Below are 18,184 nucleotides of genomic sequence, written 5' to 3'. Positions count from 1 at the left end.
TTTATCTGTGAGCTGAGTGAGATAAAAATTCTCACTTCTCACTCTGCTTTGTATGCTCAGACTTGCATGTTAAAATTTATAGAACTTTCCTTAAAGGTTGACTTGCAATATAATTCACATTACAGTTATTTGGTATCAAAAGATTCACCATGTCTTACTATGTTGTGTTGTAAGTGCCAAATATGTGGAAATGTGATTACAAGCTCCTAAAAGCTCAAAAAAGTAAAGCCGCCGTAGTTTGGAATCTCTTTATTTCGATGATGTGGCCATGAAATTTAGTTATTGTTTTGTCACGTGATGTTCTCACGCGAACTGAAAGGCCAATAAAAAGCTCAATATAAAACTTATTGTAGCACTAGTTTATGACAAACACTTCGGGTTTTACTGAAGACCCCGTATCAAATATAGATGCTCGCTACTTTACAGTTTTGTTTCGGCATTATTCAATCGTCAAGTCATAATTTGATCATGTGACCCAATACTTCGCAAATAATTTCTGCAGCACTTTTCGATTATCACACGTGACCAACAGGCTCGTCATGTTTATCAGACAATGATATGTACTCCTTCAAACTAAGGCTAAAAAATTTAACAAATTTTTACGGTAAGTTATAAGATGTCAGTGCTGAAAGTGACAGCATTACGATGATGATAAAACAGACGCGTAAGAACAATAGACATGGTTTTATTGAATGCGTGAAGTATATTTGTGAAAATATTTCGGCGATTAAGGTGGCATGAAAGTGTAAACAGAAACCATCTCTCACAGCTACATCACATTTGAGTCGTTTTTGAAAGAAAATCCAAACTACGGCGGTCTCGTGTGGCTGCTATTTTCTGTTTGTTTTTTAGCTTTTAAGAACTTGTAATCACCTTTCCACATATTTGGCACCTACAACACAACAGAGTAAGACATGGTGAATATTTTCATATCAAATCACTGTAATGGGAATTTTGTTGCAAGTTAACCTTTAATGTTTAACCTTAAAGGGTATAACTTGAATTCTTACAGTTTTTTTTTGTAGTTTTCATTTTCGCCTCTCAAGTGTTACTCGCAAAACTTTTGTGTTTCCAGAATCTTGGAGTACCGCATGTTTGAAATCCCTTAAAGTGTGAAATCAAATATTTGCTTTAAACATTATTAGAAGTGAATCGCAAGTAGATTTTTGGTATTTAGTATTTACTCAGATGGTAAATACTAAATACTAGGTGAATGCTCGGTGTTGCCCAGGCAATAAAAGATTCTTTGCACAGAAAATTTATTTTTATTTAACATATAACAACAGATACCGCTCTAACTTTCAAACTTCATATCATGAAAAAGAAAGTGTTTTGTGCAGTTCAAATAAATTAAGAGAAAAATAAAACCACTGTAAGTGATTAAATTTAAATGTGAAATAATTAGCAATAATTTCTAAATTAAGTCTGTTTTGCTACAGACCAAGTCTGTTGCTATGTAGCAAAGCTACAGACCAAGTCTGTTGCTATGTAGCAAAACTACAGACCAAGTCTGTTGCTATGTAGCAAAACTACAGACCAAGTCTGTTGCTATGTAGCAAAACTACAGACTAAGTCTGTTGCTATGTAGCAAAACAGGCTTAATAATCAACTAACTAATTAACTACCAAATAATTTTTCATCGTAATTGTAAAATTACTATGAAAAATTGTTTGTTATGCATTTTTATGATTTTAATTCGTTTCAGTGTTGTAGCGAAAATATCGTGTAGAGTGGTATAGAAACCCATAGTAATCATCTGATGCGAACACCCTCTGGTAAAATCATCAAAATTTTAAATTTGTACTGTACACATTAAAAATTAGTAATAGTTTGAACAACATGCTAACCTTGGTTACTATAGTAACCTACAGTAACTTTAGTGTATTTAGTGGTTATGATCTGCAAGAAAATGTAGCAATACATTGTAATATAGGCAGTATGGACCGTAGGGAATTCTTACCTTCGACACAGACGTATAAAAAACGTTGGATTTAACTTAAATAGCTTTAGCTTACTAAACACACATACTTAAAGCTAAGTTTTTGTATGTATTTTATGAAACTAAACTTCAACTTTCAACCAAAATTTTATCACTCATCTGTTTTCGAGTTCATTTTCGCTATAACTTGTAACTAATAACGCTGAACTGGAATAGCGAGCAGCATATATATCTTTCAGGCATTGTGGGAGGGATTTCGGTGAATAACGTAGCAACATTTTTTTTATTTTGATTTAATCAGTACGCCAACTGCCAAATTATAATTTTGGAAAACAAATTCGCCCTAGTATGGCAAAGACGAAAAGCATTATGTTTTATGGAGTAAGGCGAAAGAATCTTATAACAGGGGGTATCGTAACCTGTAGGTGCACTGTATTAATTAATAATTAGGAATCTTGAAAAGGGTATATAGTAGTTCTGGGCATGAGTACTTCTTGGCCAACGAGTTTAGACTCCGCCCCCTTCCGTTCAACTTTTTCGCGTATCAGGTAGCTGGTAGTAATTGGCACGAGTACTTTTTGGCCAAACAGTTTTTCAAGTATCGGGTTTGTTGATACGGGTTTTATGTGTAAAATTTCAAAACATCAGACAGCTTAAAATTTACAATGCAATTGTAATTCTATTCTATACAATTTATTTATTATTTTTTACTATTTTATATCGACTGATATTCATGCTCGCAACGTTAACAGGCGGGTTATTAAACAGTGCTTACAGTGCAGGGCGCAATAGACCGAGTTTTCATCTATTCTACTCGATGGATTCGTGTACCCGAACTCGCAAGTCAAAACCTGAACCCGCAAGTCAGAACCCGAACCCGCAAGATCGAAACGCTCAAAATTTCTATTACCTGAGACTCAAGAGAAGATAAGCCCGTGAGTTCAACGAGTTTTATTACCCGTGCCGAGTATTAGTATACACTGTATGGTAAGATAGATGGTAATGGTAAGAACAACATAGCCTTGTGGTTAAGTGTGCCTGTTTTACACACTTGCAGTTGCAATCTTCGTGTGTTCAAATCTGGTACGAAGCAGAATTTTCATTGCTATAGTTAGATTGATAGTGAATGGTAACTTTGAGATTTATATAAAGACTAGCTGTACTAATTGGCATTGCCCTGGTAATATAAAAGTCTTTGCACAAAAAATATTTGTGTTTAACATATAACAACATTTGCCTTTCTAACTTTCAAACTACTTATCATGAGCAAAGTGTTTTGTGTAATTGAAATAAATTAAGAGAAAAAATAAAAACAACTGTACTTGGTTTTCAAACTTTGTCAAACAACTTTTAAACCCATATTTTCTCATATCATGAGGAAAATGTTTCATGCGGGTAAAATAAATTAAAAAAATAAAACAACTATAAAAGGGTTTAAATATAAATTTATGTGAAATAATTAGCAAGTAATAGCTAAATTAAGTCGGTTTTGGTACAACTACAATTAGAGATGTAACAGTGATGATACAATTAATACGAACTGAGAAAACAAAATAAAAGTCCTGAATATTTTGAATTAATAATAACAATTCTTGCATAGAAGTGTGTGTATAAAAAAGGTTACTGTTTCATCAGAAGCTATCCATCATAACTTTGAATACGACGATAATGGTACTTCTCGATACTGGTACAAATGTAAAGATGAGCTACCATACTGTCTTTGTCTGACCGAATGGCGAGAGAATGTTGAAGCTCTTCCCACAGAGACATCATAATTTTCCGTGTGAGAAGAATTGGCCTTGACCCCAGATATAGTAATTGAACCTTATGAACAATATTTCTTAACCGGGCATTGTAGCGTGTGGCCGCATTGGTAAAATAATCAGCGTGCGCTATAGCTGTAGTCACAATAACACACAGATCCACACACATACTTTGAGAAATATATACATGTATATAGATGATAAAGATAATGAATGTTCAGTGCACTCACTCACAAGTGATCTCAGGTACTGGTAATTTTCAAATTCTGTTGAACTCTATCGGCTATTTCACAATCAAGTGTACATCAAGGATTTCAATTTTGTTATAACACTGTACTGATTCTTCAATAGCAAAAGACCTTGTGAGGTTTAAGATCCTGATAAAGTAAGAGAAAAACCTTTACAACGCAGAAAACCATCTTCATTTTAATAAATTAGAACGGAAGCTATAGCCGTTTATGTCATCAAAATCTCCCATTTTTTAACGTTATATCGTTTCACTTGATTTTTCATCATCAATATCATGATTCAAACGTCAAGAAAACATAATTATGTATTTATTTATTATGTTTTGATAATGATTCCCATAGCCCAGTAAAATTTCCAATAAAAAATATGGCTCTCATGTCGCAAAGCTCCCATTTCTCGTTTTTTTGCTCATTTTATTAAAAATGCCCACCCGTTATGAGTTTTTAGTGTTTTTCTTAAGTGTGTTTTTAGAAGGAGGTACAGTCAAACATGGATAACTTGAACTTCACGGGACCGAGCGAAAGTGTTCGAATTATCAGAGCGTTCAAGTTATCAGAGCACTGTCACAAGTCCATGTATTTACTTATTTATTAGTAGATACATGTACATATACAAACTATAATATAAATCAAAAGCACAAATGGCTTGTTTCAAATTAAACGCTTCTAATGTCAAGTTTAAAACATTTTTATCAAAAAGTATAGAGATTTTTCTGTCACTTGAGATTGGTTTGTTGTTTGAGGTGATGTTATTGCCAGGACGTTTTTCAGATTGACATTGGCAAAACTTGATCGTTGTTGAAATGCTCAAAAGAAAAGATATCTTTTTCTTTTGAGCGTTTTACCCACGATCAATTTTGCTGATTTTTCTTGAAGTTTATGCAAAGATTACCTCACTTTACCTTGTTTCCGAAGGGTGATCGCTAAGCGGATGTTTGGTATAAATCAAATTTCACCAAACCTTTAGAAAAGTCGTTGACAAAAATATTTTGCCGATGGTGGTAATAACAACGCTTATGAATTACGAAAAGTTGAGGTTTACCTCTATGGCTTGGAATAAAGTGATTTTCTAAAGCGATAACAACCGTTTCGGTAGCCGTTGGGCAAAACACAGTTCGAGTTAACAGTGTTGAGTTCGAGTTATCTATAGCAATTTATCATTACGTGGGAACGGACCAAAGAAACCGTTCGAGTTAACCATGTGTTCGAGCTATCCGTGGGCGAGTTATCCATGTTTGACTGTAGTTTGAAACATTAATGCATCAGGTTGTCATTGTGAACTTCATAGGATTCTTCTGGCTCTTACCTTCAAAATGAATGCTCCATTTTGTTTGTACAATGCATATTGCGCCAGCTATAATCTCTATTGAAAACAAGGCATTGACAAGGTAAAATATGTAGTGTCCCACTCTGATTTGAGAGAAGAAATACATATGGACTATTACATTCAATGTTTTGTTGTTGGCTTTTCATCCCCTTGCTCAAAAAAACAACTGGCAACATATCCTGATTGAGTCATGCGTGTATTGAGGATAAGTAATCATTTGTGGTGTCCGTCACCTGATTAGTGTCCCATACCCCCTATCTTTATAGCCATGTAAACAGAAAAGCAATCAAGTACCAATTATTTTTCTAAGTCAGCCGTCTCAGCTGACATATGAGTGTTGTTTATAGCTGAATTTAGTTGACCTAGGACAATAATGTTTTGATGACCTCACTAAGATGCTGGTTTGAAGGGTCATTGACATCATAGATGCTGCCTGGTTTCCCAATCAATAGACACAGTAAGCGCACTTCTTCTGTCTTTATTTTGTCACTGACAACCTCATTATCCAAAGAAAATGTCAACATAAACATAGCTTGTATAGCAATGGTGAAACAATGATAATTATAACTCTGACCTGATGGGGGTACAGACACAACAGAATTACGCATTATGTTATTTTGGGTCCCATCGAATATATATATCAGAGAAAGTTGCTAGAATTGATCAGAAGCTGACTTGCTATCATAGGAAAGAAGGTAAGCACTATATAATTTATACAAAATAATTTTTAGCAATGTAGATAGATACAACAAACACAGCTTCATTCAATTTTGTTGTTCACAATTACGTGATGTAAGACACAAAGTCAGCCGTAATGCTCAGTATATCAGTTGGTTGATGCTCAAAATGACTTCAGAAATGTGATGCAATAAGTAAGTTTGATAGTAAACATAGTTTAATGGGGGCTTTTTTGTTGTTAGATTGACATTGATAAAGATTGTCAAGATTGCCATTGTCAAAATGAGAGGACAATGGTGAAACAGCATAATCTGCATTACAGAGGAGAAAGCTAAGGACGCCACTGTGGTCATGGCCTTTGAGGATTTTGCTTTAAAAAGAGTAGAGGAAGAGAAACCAGTAATTCTCAAGCAAGTACACCAATTACTGATGGTGCTCCAGCACATTACAAAATGAGGAACTTATTTCATGACATCAGCCAACGTGAGATTAGCCTGCAGAGAAACTTCTACAAGACCAGCCATGGGAAGTCAGTTTGTGATGGCCTTGGAGCTACAGTGAAGTCCAGTGTGTACCAGGCTGTTATATCTGGAAAAGCTGTCAGCAAATCCAAAGGATTTCTATGAATACTGTAAAGAAAACTTGAAGATTCCCTTCTGAATGGCTAGGGGTTATGTCACCAAGCCTGAATACTTTTTTTGAAGCAAGGTACTATCAACCTAGAGCGACCAAATATTCTGCCAGTCAAGATGGGAGTGAGACAACTCCATACTGTGAAAAGCACACCAGCTTCCCGAGGTCTTCTGAAAGGTCGGCTTTTATCCTGCTACTGTGAATTCTGTCATGACAAAGAGGGCGATGGGTGTATCAACAAAAGCTACTGTGGAGACTGGCTGGAGGAGAAACTGGCAGTGAAGAAAGCTGAGAGGACAAGAGTAGCAGACGTGTGTATTCCAACAATCAGTGCTACATCTGTGCCAGTGGTGGAGACAAATGATAGACAACGCATGTCTGTGGTGGCAGTAGCCTATGAGGATAGCTTTGCTGTTGGAGAAGTAATTGGAGTTGTTCGAAACAATCTTGATGTACAGTTCATGAAAGAGGGTGCCAACAAAAGATTTATATGAACTAGAGAGCAAGGGACTGTTGAAAGAAAGTTTGTTTTTTTGTGCTTAAAAGTGAAGACATACAGCCATTTCAGCTTAACTGAAATATGTCACAATCAAGTCATAGGATGTTATACAACAAAAATACCTTTCATACAAAGATGCTTACTTTTAGTATATTATGTGATGTCCGTACCCCTAAATGATAGGAATATGTGTAAATGTTGTATTATACAGCTTAATTCAACTTCAACTTTAATCTACTTTGTTTATAGTTTATCAATTGAACAATAAATAAATGAATGGAGGTTTTCCAATGAAAATTTTCTGTAGCCTTTTTTGTAGTGTTCGTACCCTTTAATTAGCTTCACATTATTTTATGCATAGACATGGTTGTGTTTAAGCTAGCCTTTCGAAACTTTATATGATGTTAACTTGCAACCTGGAAGACTTGGGAATTCCCAGTAGGAGCATGAACCAAATCTGAGAGGCAATTAAAATTTAAAATTTCAAAAGTGTACTGAGTGTTACAAAATTGGTTAATTAGATGGTAACTATTGAACTCTAAGTTCCTCTGCTAGAACAATGATTTCAATTCCATTTTGTGTTATAAGTGAAGGTTTATACTTTATTTATTATATTCCTGCACATTGAAATGGCTGGCATAGCTTTTAATGTTAATATGAGAGCTGCATTGGGTGTCATACTCTAATTTTGTAGTGTCTGTACCCCTATAGACATACCCTGATAAAATGTTAGTTGAAATCAGACCTACTGGAATGGTGTGCTTTATCATTAGGTTTCTGAAAGCCCAGCCTTTTTCGCATACAATGATCTAGGTTTCAAATTATTTAAAGCTGTTTGATTTTTTAACTAAGGTGAAACACAAAATGCACACTTGATTGTGAGATGGCCGTATATATCTAGGTTATGATTAACCTGTGTATTATGAGTTGGTACCAGTAAATTCTGTGATGAGACAATTGCTGTTAGTTCATTGTTTACCCACACCTTGTAACTGCACTGTTGCATGGTTTCTTTGCCGTAGTTCCCTCATAAGACTCTGGAGATCAAACTTTATTAACTCTCTCTCAGTTCTTTATCAGTTTGCTGTATCTCTAAAATTTCGGCTTATATTTATGTTTGGCTGAATGTGGCCATCAAATCTTTAAATCTTTTGTGCCTATTTTTACTGTGAACATCGTGTTGGCCCAACATGGTTTGGTGTAACTTAAGTTTTCTATAGATGAAACTTTGGATTTTCTATTATCTTTATCAGCTAGAGTTGATTTAACCGTTAATTTATTGCACTGTTCAACAGTTAAACCTTGACAAACAAAGGTTAATACACTTTGATATTTATTTCCTTCGCATGTCAAACTCGTAGTCAGACGAAAAAATATTGTTTATAAAAATGCAGAGCATTTTGTTTAATTCTATCTCGCAGCCCAGAAACTTAGCCAGAAATACTTCAAGCATTTATATATATCAATGAGTGTTGAATACCAAATAATGGAAATGACAAATTAATATCTAAGAAACTAAACTAATATTATGACAATCAGCGTGAATAGGTTTTTTGGGTCAAGTGTGGTTTGCTCTCTCTGTATCAGTACACCTATACACTGTTGGCACATATGTATACATGTGGCTGGAGGCTTCAGTACATGTGTATACACATGCTATACAGGGGAATACATTTTGGCACATGTGGATACACACGTTTCGTACACACATGTATACACAATAGGTGTATACAGTGGCGAGCCACCGTATACACTTATTGCGTGTAGCATAAGGCTGAGCAATGGAATCATTCACATGTACCAGTACAGGTTTGGGAAACGTGTCCAAAAAATGTCAGGACAGTGCACCAGATGTGAATAGGTTCAGGGTGGGTAATAAATACTTTTGCTTGGGTTACATGTGTCTGACACCTGTCGAACACCTGAACACACATGTCTGTACAAGGAGAGCAAACCATTGTTTACCGGTTTTTGTTATCATTTTTCATTTATGTTATGGCAAGAAACGGAAGGCTGAGGATGTGGATGTAGAGATGCTCATAGAGATATTGAGCTAGTCCAATTGGGACTACCTGAATTTTTAATAAAAATAACCTCTTTATATTTATTTGCCCTAGTACAGTTGTCGCTCCTACAACGTAAATAATCCATTCGAGGAATGTTTACATTTCATGGAATTCACATTATACGAACAGTAAAATACATGTAAATTGCTAATTCGCTTCAAAATCTTTACTAACTCACCCCATTTGCCATACAGAAAGCAAAAACTAGACATAACTGTTTAATTTGTTAGCTGTACCGTAACTGCAGTATTATTGGTTTGCATCGACAACTTCTCTTCTTTTTCTTATCATTTTCACTCATTTTATGGTTCAACGATTTTACAATAAATTAAGAGGAGCGTACATCTTTGACGTCCACTTACCACACTTTGTTTAACTTTTATGGACAGCATGGTCTATTCTGCTAATGAGAATTAACAGATATTTTATACGTCTACAATAAAGTAAAACAGAAATATACTAGAATATAATACTATATATATATATAGAAATATAATACTATAATAAGTATTTTGCCAAACTTTAATTTTGTCATTGTCTAAAATTTTATCACCTATCCGTTTCCAGTCTTGTTTTCACTATAACTTATAACAAATAACACTGAACTGAGTGAGATATCGAGCACCGTATCTCTTTAATTTGTTGTTAGAGGAATTTCAGCGAATAGCATATCAGCATATTTACTATTCCAATGTAATCAGCTCCCCGACTGCCAAATTTGAATTTCGAGAGAAATTTTTGTTGATTTCATATGGCGAAAAATATTCTGTATGGAGAGGGGCAAAAGTCAGCTTGTTCTAGATCACAGGGCAAAAAAATTGTATAACATGGCCATAGTAACCCAAGGGCGCATTGTACTGTGTGTTTCTATACCCCTCTATACAGCATTTTCTCCTTACGATGCCATTACTGAATCAAATTAAAATCGTATGACGAGGGTTCACTGTAATCCTATTTTCTAAGTACATAGGCTATTTGGTCGACTTCAAGTTGCTTAAAAAGATTTTTAACATTTTGTACTCATCTTGGTATGATTACTTATGTCATGTGTCGATTAGGTATTATAAAGAGAGAATGTTAGATTTATAGTTAGGGTGAGTCTTTGCTGAGGTGTCTAAGTTTTTTATTGCTTCATGAAAGTATACATTTCTGAGGCCCCTGTAGAATTCTCTGATATGGGTGCGATCAACACCAAACTGTAAGTTTTTTGTTTACTTCTCATTACCAATGGACTTTATATATTTGGTCTATGCCTAGAGCTTGTTACCTTCTCTTATAAGGTTTGTCCCAGTTTTGCTCTGGTGTGACATCGTCTACTTGCAGCATTTTCTCTCAAAGCAGCCAGTTTTACTTTCCACCATCTCTAAAAGCAGTCACGGTGTTTCGTGGTTGGTATGGTTTGTTCAGTACCTTATTTGGTGTATCAATTGTCTGGTTCTTTTCTAAAGTCTCCCATCGTTCAGCGATCTCCCCTATTACCTCTTGTCTAACGTTTTATTTATCTTGTCCTCTAGCTCTCTTTGAACTGTTCATTTTATCAACATTTAGTTTCTCAGGTGGTTGTTACCTTGTCTGTTCGTATTTCTCTTGGACAGTGATTCATCCTCCAAATTTAAGCTAGTATGACGGTTTAGTTGACGCCAACCCAGGATGCAGGTGGTATTGATCTCATGGTTACCTGATGGATGGTATACCAGGTTCCTAACCAACCAACAATGTTCATGAATCAAATATCACCTTCTTTGCAACAGATTACTGCATAACTTGCACAGGTTGATGGACTGTCATCACTTTACATTACCTTATTACCTATTTATTACTATTGAGAAATTTGCAGTTCTATTTGAAAATTCCTCAATCATTATGTTTCCATGGCGCATGATGCATATTTGGATTTGTGCGCAATCTGACTGAGTGTTTCAATGTACATTCTTATTTATTTGGTAAGACTGGACTGCAGCACTAATTATTGACCCCACAGGTCGATAAGTAGTGATGCAGTCTTGTCAAGTTTAGCAGCATTCAGAACATTAGCCGAACTGCTCAAATCGAAATAAAATGACTGCAGTGTAAAAATGCTTAGAATGGAATAGCTGACGAATATTTTATTGCGCATCATTCACAGTTTTCAAAAGAGCTGTTTCTATCATTCACGAGCATGAAATATTTGATGAAGATTTCTGAATAGCAAAACTCGCTTAACTTGTGCATGTTTACAGTTTCCATGATGTGGATCGCTTGCGGATTGGCTCTAACTTGCGCGTCATGGAAACATAGCAAATAGCATTTCCAATGCGCAGTTTCGAACACGTTGAGCTCCAAAGTTGTAACGACATCTTTTCATATTGCTTACAAAAATTTGTTTGATCTATATTTATCAAAGACATATATATATATTTATATATATATATATGTCGCTTTTCAGGTATATATATATATATATATATGTCTTTAAAGTATAAGCCAATAGTGCGATAGCAGAGCTTGTCAGACCAGTTTCTCGAATGCACCAGGCAATATGTAGTGCGATATTGCGCCACGTGTCGGTAATCTGCGCCGGATCTTGCCCAGGGAGTTGATGCTGAGCGGTAACGCTAGACCTTCTCTATCAGAATTTTATCGGGCGCGAGTTGAATTTTGATTGGTTGTTTTTCCCCATAATACAATCTTTGGCTGCTAATTTTCTTGTGTTAATGTTTACTAACATATGGCAACAGCATTTTGTTACGATTAAAACATCATCAAAATGAACAATGAATTGTTCATAGATTTATTAAGAGCATATCCAGCCCTGTATGACACAACACACAAGAATTATAAAGATACCCAGTTGAAAATCAACATTTGGTACTCAACTGTTGGGCAGGTTGACCATCTTGAGAATGGTGAATATTTATTATATTAAAAATGAAAATTCCGGTAAAGTAAAGTGTGAATATCGTGAAATATTACTGTTAAAAATACAAAAATTGTTTTTGTTTTCTTTTTCCAGCATGCAATTCGTGAAAGTAGGTCTCTGAAGCATGACCGTGAAAGTAGGCAGGCCTAATAACAAAAGCAGAAGTTGTTTACGTCGTTGTCTTGAAGGGGCCATATTTACTTAAAGGTTGACTTGCAACAAATTCACATTACAGTTATTTGGTATCAAAAGATTCACCATTTCTTACTCTGTTGTGTTGTAGGTGCAAAATATGTGGAAATGTGATTACAAGCTCTTAAAAGCTAAAAAATGAACAGTTAATCGCAGCCATTACAAAACCGCCGTAGATTGAATTCTCTTTCCAAAACGGCTCAAATGTGATGTAGTTGTGTGAGATGGTTTCTGTTTACACTTTCATGCAACTTTATTCGTCGAAATATTTTCACAAATATATTTCACGCATTCAATAAAACCATGTCTATTGTTTTCACGCGTCTGTTTTATCGTCATTGTAATGCTGTCACTTTTAGCAGTGTTATCTTATAATTTACCGTAAAAATTCATTTAATTTTTTAATCTCACCTCGAAGAAGTATATATCATTGTCTGATAATCAAGACGAGTCTGTTGGTCACCTGTGACAATTGAAAAGTGCTGCAAAAATTGTTTGCGAAGTATTGGGTCACATGATCACATTACGACTTGATTATTAGATAATGCCGAAGCAAAACTGTAAAGTAGTGAGCATTTATATTTGATACGGGGTCTTCGGTAAAACCCGAAGTGTTTGTCATAAACTAGTGCTACGATAAGTTTTATATTGAGCTTTTTATTGGCCTTTCAATTCACGAGAGAACATCACGTGACAAGACAATAACTACACTGTCATGACTACGTAAGAGAAATAAATAGATTCCAATCAATGGCAGCTTTTCGTTTTTGAGCTTTTATAGGAGCTTGTAATCACATTTCCACATATTTTTCACCTACTGTACAACACAACAGAGTAAGAAATGGTAAATCTTTTGATACCAAATAACTGTAATGTGAATTTTGTTGCAAGTCAACCTTTGAGTTTATTAGAAACTCGGAAGAAACTGGTGATACAGAATTTTTCTAGCTGTTTCTTAGCGTGTCCTCATTATCGCTAACCAGTGAATCGCCCAAGTGTGTTTAGGCACATGCCTGCCTTATCTCCGCCCTCCTCATGACGCAAGCGATAAAATCGCCTAGTGTGTTTGCACGTTTATACTCAAGTTACCTTTCCGCATAGACACTACTATAGCTCTTTTTATTACCATTTATATGTGTGCTCTATTTTTTCCTTTACCCTAACTGCATGTATGTTTTGGTTCTCTTTCATAGTTAAACCTGACAATCTTGTACTGAACAGACCAGATCAGATAGTAGAGGGAAAAGAGTTCACATTCAACTGTTCATCTACTGGAGGGAGTCCTGACTCTGTATATGACTATGGTTTGTAATATATTGATATATTGATAGTCTTTATAATATTTTATAGGATAACTAACAGCACGAAAAACATATGAACTAGTGTGCTGCCAAGTTTATTAACCAGCTGACTCTATATATTGTGTGTTCAAATCCAGTTTATATGGTGGCGATAAAATTATAAACAAAATAATTGCCATTTCTATGGCAATTATATAATCACCTGATAGTGTGGCCAAAGTTATCACAATAAATCAACAATGCTATACCTCTGCCACAGCTACTAGTTGATAATTTTACATAATAATAGCTTGTTCACATTTTGCTGTAATTTCTAGTGATACTGCATTATCAGAATTTTTGCGTCTCGCAATTTGAACCAAAGCACTAAAATTTCTAACAGATGGTTTCATAACAGAAATCTTTTTAACCCCTGTTATGAATCAAAATCAAAAATCAAAAATACCGCTAGTGAATGGGCATGGTCATGAACATGGAACAAGAAACATTAAAGTAAAACTGGTCATTATTGGGGATTACAAGAAACCTACTGGGTGTTGCAAGCTTATCTCATTGGTTATGTCAACAGAGAATAATTAAGCATGTGCAAATTTAGTTCTGAGTGGTTTCTGATTGGCTGACAATGAACATTTTGAATTGCTTTGCTGAGTCAGTTTTAGTAAAATCTACCCAGTTAACATCTTCCAAGATTTGCTAATTTTGAAAACCTCGTCACGAACAGCTGTGGGTAATTGCTCATATTATGTCAACAATTCCACTGTACGAAGCTATGCGTCAAATAAAATGTAAATTAGTAAATTATAAGTGAATGACAGAGTTAATATAATAAAAATCAATAAAAAAGTATATATTGTTACTATACTGTGGAGACAAGCTAAGGAAAGTCCAGGATTGGCCATGTATAGGTTCAGTAGTAGAACTGGTGATAGAGATATTCAGCAAACATATCAAAGCTTATACTAAATAAAGTTGAAATCAACATAATATTTATAACCGTTATTGTTGATATATTTTTTACAATGCATTTTTAATTTCAATAAACTTTCATGCTTCAGATACCTACAATGTTTCGCGAAACTTCAGATGCCATGCATTTGAAATAACTTCAGATATAGAGCTGCAAACAATTGATGAAATTTTATGGCATATTGTAAGGATTTCATATGATAAGTTACTCGTGAGTGAATCAACCATTTGTAGAAGTTCATTTTACTTAAGTTAATAATTGTGTTATGGTGCTGTAGTATAGCTAGCCTCCAGTAACAGCATTTTATAGCTTTTATCAGCAGTAATTTATGATATTAATGTATTATTTTCCCAAACAATCCGATGCCTATGCTCCATTTTTTGCCTTTAATATTTGTAGTAGTGAGGCTAACGTATGTGTTTTCAACAGTAGTACGAGGTTCGTTTGCATAGGAGAAATGCTAAGATGAGTGATAGTTTCTTACGGCTATTGTCAAGGATGACTATTAATTACTAAAGTAAAATTATTTTATTTTGAGTTTTCATGAAGATCTATTTGCTTTGTAGCGATTCTTTTCGTTTTGGAATCCTAAAATCTGTTTATTATTTTACCTTTGTTTTACAGAGCTGTTGAAAGGAGATATAGTTGTTGCGAACAGCAATAGATACACACCTGTTAAAGAAGACAGAGTTGGTTTGACTCTGAGATGTAAAGACAGAATTCATTCAGTTCTGGAGAATATTTACCCTGATAACATAATAAAGTCGGAAGATGTGGAGCCTGGATGTAAGTTCAGTCTGTTCTTCTATTGTTCATTATACACAAGTGTATCTGAGTAGACTATAACATGTTTTCTTTGTCTTATTCAGATAACAAGCGAGGGCAAATTTTATTTTGCCCTCTGAGGTTGTTCTTTTGCAGGATTTTACAGCGAAAATGATTCAGACTGTTTATTCGGGGTCATGGTTTGCGCTATAATTGGGCTCAATATCTTTCGTTGCTGAACCATCTTTAGAAAAGATTTTCATATTACTATCAGATTAGCTAAAATAGCTCAACTGACTACATAACCACAATTGTTACATGGAATACTTGTGGTTTCCCTAAATGGTGTTTCCTGCAAGTTGTATTCCAGGGAAACTAATAATTAAGCCAATCTTAGACACAATGAGCCACTTTTAAATTTTATGCAAACTGTCATGATGTGTACAATAGCTTCATTCTTTTCATTGTAAACACCAGCATTATAGACCAAAGTGCCTGAGTTCAACTATTTCTGTAATAAAGCAAACTGTCATGATGTGTACAATAGCTTCATTCTTTTCATTGTAAACACCAGCATTATAGACCAAAGTGCCTGAGTTCAACTATTTTTGTAATAAAGCAAACTGTCATGATGTGTACAATAGCTTCATTCTTTTCATTGTAAACACCAGCATTATAGACCAAAGTGCCTGAGTTCAACTATTTTTGTAATAAAGCAAACTGTCATGATGTGTACAATAGCTTCATTCTTTTCATTGTAAACACCAGCATTATAGACCAAAGTGCCTGAGTTCAACTATTTTTGTAATAAAGCAAACTGTCATGATGTGTACAATAGCTTCATTCTTTTCATTGTAAACACCAGCATTATAGACCAAAGTGCCTGAGTTCAACTATTTTTGTAATAAAGCAAACTGTCATGATGTGTACAATAGCTTCATTCTTTTCATTGTAAACACCAGCATTATAGACCAAAGTGCCTGAGTTCAACTATTTTTGTAATAAAGCAAACTGTCATGATGTGTACAATAGCTTCATTCTTTTCATTGTAAACACCAGCATTATAGACCAAAGTGCCTGAGTTCAACTATTTTTGTAATAAAGCAAACTGTCATGATGTGTACAATAGCTTCATTCTTTTCATTGTAAACACCAGCATTATAGACCAAAGTGCCTGAGTTCAACTATTTTTGTAATAAAGCAAACTGTCATGATGTGTACAATAGCTTCATTCTTTTCATTGTAAACACCAGCATTATAGACCAAAGTGCCTGAGTTCAACTATTTTTGTAATAAAGCAAACTGTCATGATGTGTACAATAGCTTCATTCTTTTCATTGTAAACACCAGCATTATAGACCAAAGTGCCTGAGTTCAACTATTTTTGTAATAAAGCAAACTGTCATGATGTGTACAATAGCTTCATTCTTTTCATTGTAAACACCAGCATTATAGACCAAAGTGCCTGAGTTCAACTATTTCTGTAATAAAGCAAACTGTCATGATGTGTACAATAGCTTCATTCTTTTCATTGTAAACACCAGCATTATAGACCAAAGTGCCTGAGTTCAACTATTTTTGTAATAAAGCAAACTGTCATGATGTGTACAATAGCTTCATTCTTTTCATTGTAAACACCAGCATTATAGACCAAAGTGCCTGAGTTCAACTATTTTTGTAATAAAGCAAACTGTCATGATGTGTACAATAGCTTCATTCTTTTCATTGTAAACACCAGCATTATAGACCAAAGTGCCTGAGTTCAACTATTTTTGTAATAAAGCAAACTGTCATGATGTGTACAATAGCTTCATTCTTTTCATTGTAAACACCAGCATTATAGACCAAAGTGCCTGAGTTCAACTATTTCTGTAATAAAGCAAACTGTCATGATGTGTACAATAGCTTCATTCTTTTCATTGTAAACACCAGCATTATAGACCAAAGTGCCTGAGTTCAACTATTTTTGTAATAAAGCAAACTGTCATGATGTGTACAATAGCTTCATTCTTTTCATTGTAAACACCAGCATTATAGACCAAAGTGCCTGAGTTCAACTATTTTTGTAATAAAGCAAACTGTCATGATGTGTACAATAGCTTCATTCTTTTCATTGTAAACACCAGCATTATAGACCAAAGTGCCTGAGTTCAACTATTTTTGTAATAAAGCAAACTGTCATGATGTGTACAATAGCTTCATTCTTTTCATTGTAAACACCAGCATTATAGACCAAAGTGCCTGAGTTCAACTATTTTTGTAATAAAGCAAACTGTCATGATGTGTACAATAGCTTCATTCTTTTCATTGTAAACACCAGCATTATAGACCAAAGTGCCTGAGTTCAACTATTTCTGTAATAAAGCAAACTGTCATGATGTGTACAATAGCTTCATTCTTTTCATTGTAAACACCAGCATTATAGACCAAAGTGCCTGAGTTCAACTATTTTTGTAATAAAGCAAACTGTCATGATGTGTACAATAGCTTCATTCTTTTCATTGTAAACACCAGCATTATAGACCAAAGTGCCTGAGTTCAACTATTTCTGTAATAAAGTGGCATCATCACTTTTAATGTTCATTTTGGTTAACAAAGTCAAAATATTCCTACAATGTGAAGAGCAGTTACACATGTCACATTTTTCAGAGAGTTGGTGGATGATGAGGGTGATCCAAAATATTTTTTGGCTTACACGCAGTTCATGTAGAATATTGACATTCCAATTCTAAAATATAGTCAGTCTTTTAACCATATAAATCTATTCAGCGTTTGGAGAAATGCATACTTACCTATTTAAGCCATTGACTGTCGCTAGCCTTAACTAAAACTGCTTTTTCAGGAACCTCTTGTAGCCTTGCGCTTAATGGGGTGCTGTCCATGCCACTAGTTTGTTCAATGAAAGAT

General features: G+C 34.7%; 1 protein-coding gene across 2 annotated transcripts in view; it reads left to right on the top strand.

Annotated features, from left to right (window-relative positions):
* The window catches only part of LOC137387674 (uncharacterized), a 32,182-nt gene that overhangs the window by 7,620 nt on the left and 6,378 nt on the right, over positions 1 to 18,184 (top strand). For both annotated transcript variants that reach the window (XM_068074160.1, XM_068074161.1), the window contains exons 4-5: positions 13,438 to 13,548; positions 15,137 to 15,298. In XM_068074160.1, the coding sequence (XP_067930261.1) occupies positions 13,438 to 13,548; positions 15,137 to 15,298 (273 nt within the window). The remainder of the gene's footprint in view (positions 1 to 13,437; positions 13,549 to 15,136; positions 15,299 to 18,184) is intronic.

Source organism: Watersipora subatra, chromosome 2, assembly GCF_963576615.1.
Source record: "Watersipora subatra chromosome 2, tzWatSuba1.1, whole genome shotgun sequence".
In the NCBI taxonomy this organism is placed as follows: domain Eukaryota; kingdom Metazoa; phylum Bryozoa; class Gymnolaemata; order Cheilostomatida; family Watersiporidae; genus Watersipora; species Watersipora subatra.
The sequence above is the reverse complement of the archived record's forward strand: the minus strand, read 5'-3'. Positions and strand labels throughout refer to the sequence as shown.